Source organism: Thamnophis elegans, chromosome Z (assembly GCF_009769535.1).
Source record: "Thamnophis elegans isolate rThaEle1 chromosome Z, rThaEle1.pri, whole genome shotgun sequence".
Taxonomy (NCBI): Eukaryota; Metazoa; Chordata; class Lepidosauria; order Squamata; family Colubridae; genus Thamnophis; species Thamnophis elegans.
In genome coordinates this window covers 123,018,781-123,022,229 of record NC_045558.1, presented here as the reverse complement: position 1 = coordinate 123,022,229, position 3,449 = coordinate 123,018,781, and the positions used below count along the sequence as shown (strand labels likewise).

Sequence of the window (3,449 nt, the reverse complement as noted above, 5' to 3'; positions counted from 1 at the left end):
CTGTAACGCAAAGTAAGAAAAGCCATTAGAAGCAGAAATTAGGTAGGGAGATCCAGCCTCAGCTTAATGATTTTGAATCAGTAAAGAGAGCCAGTTTGATCTAGTGGCTACACGCCAGGCTAGAAAGCGGGAGATCATGAGTTCTAGTCTTGCCTTAGCCAGGAAAGCCAGCTGGGTGATTTTGGGCCAATCCCTTTCTCTTAGCCCAAGTTACCTCAGAGTTATGGGGAGTGGGGAAATAGAAGGAGGAAGGTGTATTGAATATGTTCGCCACCTTGAATTATTTGTAAAGATAATGAAATTGGGATACAAATAAATTAATCCGTTCACCACTTATTTGTATAATTACAGGATGAGCATTAAATATTGTTCAGTTTATCAGATGCCATTTCCTTTCCAGTTATGTACATATATTAAAGGAACAGACAAACACTGTTGGTCTAAATTTGCTTATTTATTTATAGGTTGTTTGCTTGCTTATTTATTTATTGCAAGTGCTTTAACATTGCTTTAATTAAAAAAAACTCAGATCTAAGCAGTTCGATATACAATAATTCAATTCATGCCAAGCTGTACAACATTTGTGAGGTAAACAGTTACACATAAGCTATCTCACAGAATGTCTGTAAGGAATGGAATTTATGTTATATGTTGCAAAATAAAAAATAATTTTAAAAAAGTTCTACAAACACAAATAGAGTTAGCCCTTCACTTAAAACCATTCGTTTAGTGACCATTTAAAGTCTGAGTGAATGACTTTTAACCAATTTTCACACTTAACGACCACGGCAGCATCTCAATGGTCATGTGATCAAAATTTGGGCCCTTAGCAACTGGCATGTATTTATGATGGTTGCAGTGTCCTGTGATCATGTGACCACCTTTCGCGACTTTTTGACAAAGTCAATGGAAAGGTCAAATTTACTTAAGCATGTTACTAACTTAACAACTGTGGTGATTCGCATAATAACTATGACAAAAAAGGTTGTTAAATGGGGCAAAACTCACTTAACAGCTATCTTGCTTAGCAATAGAAATTTTTGGTTTCAGTTGTGTTCATAAAGCAGGGATAATATAATTACTAGAGGCTGATAGTCTCTAGTCATGCTGTTTTTCTGATTAAACTGCTTTTCAAACATTGGCAAGTTTGAAAAACTTAAGTAAGTAAAGTGGTAGAGCAGCTAAGATCAGATTTAAGTCACAACAGTCTTAAGAATTTAAGAATTCCAATAATTCTTTCTTGGAGCTGTGAAAAATGCCAGGGACAACATCAACAATTGCTAACAATTAGGAAATGGTATAGTCCACGCTTTGCAAGCAAAAGATCCTAGGCTTAATTTCTGACATCTCAAATAATTCTAGCTGAAACTGTAGCTTGACAATATACTTTGGACATTATAAAGTAGTGATAAATGAATAATTTTTGAATGTTAGCAATGCTAGTTTGAAATCTTACTGATCCAATCATTTTTTAAATCCAACTGACCAGGGAGAGGCCAACTTTCAGTTCCTCAGAGTTGCTCTGGATTTCTGAAATAAAGTAATTCTCACCTTGTAAAGTACTACAATGCAGAGAATAAGTAAGAACAAGCCTCCAATGACGCTGCCTATTATAATTGGGAGATAATTCATCATAATTATCACTTCTATTTCTGTGACCTGTAGGGCATGTAAAAGAAAGAAAGAGAGGCATACAATCATAATCATATCTTTCCAGCCAGGGAGATCATGTAATTAAGCAAACATTGAAGACTGGCATATGGCCACCTTTTCTCCATCAAAGTTTTATTAAGTAGTTGCTTTAAATAAAAACAATAGCTAGCAGATGAGTTCTCCTATCCTTCCCGTTCAGCTGAAGATTCTGATAATGCAAACTTTATTACCTCATAACATTTTCCTCAATTTATTATTATTAATATTTGACTTTTCCATCCACTCAGTGACTTTAAAAAGTAGTTAAAGATCCCCCAAAACACCAATTCTAGAGGTGTGCTTGAATATATTTTGTAATAATGTCTGAAAACGAGGGAGATTTGGAGCATCTTGAATGTTTTATCCAATTGTTTGTGGGTTTTTTTAATTGGTTCTAACAAAGCCTACTTGCAAATTACATTTTGGATTGCATTTGAAGGGATGATGTGGCTTATTTAATACAGGAGGTAAAATTAGTAGATTGCATCAAAGCTGTTCAAAAAATCATGGGATTTAGGATTTATAGCCAGTTTGATCAGTTGACCATATTATAGTAAAGAAAAAAGTTCAATAAATTTAAAGTGTTCTGCAACCTTTCTTTGAACTTTCTGAATCAGAGTTCCACAACTTTTTCAGCTTTGCAGACTGGCGGGGAGGGGATGGTGCCGCGTGCGTGGTGGGCAAGCACATATGTGCAGCTCTATTTGCACAAGCAGTGGGCACGCACATCCTCCACTTCTGTAGTCTGGTTCGGAAAGGCTCAAGACCCAGTAGTGGGCCGCCGCCTTGAGGATGGGGACCCCTGTTCTGAATAGTTCTGAGAGCTTCCAGCCTAAAATACATGGATTGGTTGGATGAATATTATAGCAGAAGAGATAACAATACCATAAGATTACAATATCGTAAGAATATAGAAAATTCTTAGGGAAGAAGAGAAATAAATAATTTCAGTCACAAACTCACCTGAACTTGGGCAAATTCATGACTGTAGACATTTTTATATCTTCCAGTATCAAATTCAACCCACAAGGCTGTGGAAAGTTTGGCCTGAAGAGAGTGCTAACAAGAAAAAAAGGATAATGAAGTTTAGATTAGATTAGATTAGATTGCTTTTATTTATAGGCCGCCCTTTTCCCTGAGGGGACTCAGGGCGGCTTACAACCTATAGGGAGGGGATACACGTAATGACATATACAGACAATACACAATTAAAAATAGAAGCAACATTCATCATTCGGGTGGGGACGGATCCCAATCTTTAACCCCCGGCCTGGCGGGATAGCCAGATCTTAAGGGCTGTGCGGAAGGTCTGGAGGGTGGTGAGGGTACGAATCTCCACGGGGAGGTCGTTCCAAAGGGTCGGAGCTACTACTGAAAAGATACATTGCATCAGGCAGCATAAATCATAAGACGAATATGCCAGTTTTTATCAAAGCAAGTCATTTGCTTTCAAATATGTGAGTGCGAGAACTAAATTCAAAGTCTTTGGGAGTTCAAGTAGCCCACCCAAAAATGTTTGTGTTTGCTTGAGGTTTTTAATTATAAACATTGTAGGTGGAAAGCCATGTTAGTTTATGGTATCCCAGAACTGGAGGCTAGTATCACCTCATGAGTAAAATCTACTAATCCTAAAACATACAGTTTTGTTATGAAGTAACTAGTCACTTCATCAAATGCAATGTAGGTGAAAAGGGGGAAACATGATTATGTGAGACAGATTACAAGCCCTTTGTGAATGGATAACGTGTTCAAAATCC

The 3,449-nt window shown here is 37.1% G+C and overlaps 1 protein-coding gene across 1 annotated transcript in view; it reads right to left on the bottom strand.

Moving 5' to 3' along the window:
- The window catches only part of ITGAL (integrin subunit alpha L), an 88,546-nt gene that overhangs the window by 1,986 nt on the left and 83,111 nt on the right, over window positions 1-3,449 (bottom strand). Inside the window, exons 28-29 of the mRNA XM_032234926.1 lie at window positions 2,656-2,751; window positions 1,552-1,659 (exon numbers count right to left, since the gene is read on the bottom strand). Coding sequence (XP_032090817.1) covers window positions 1,552-1,659; window positions 2,656-2,751 — 204 coding nt within the window. The remainder of the gene's footprint in view (window positions 1-1,551; window positions 1,660-2,655; window positions 2,752-3,449) is intronic.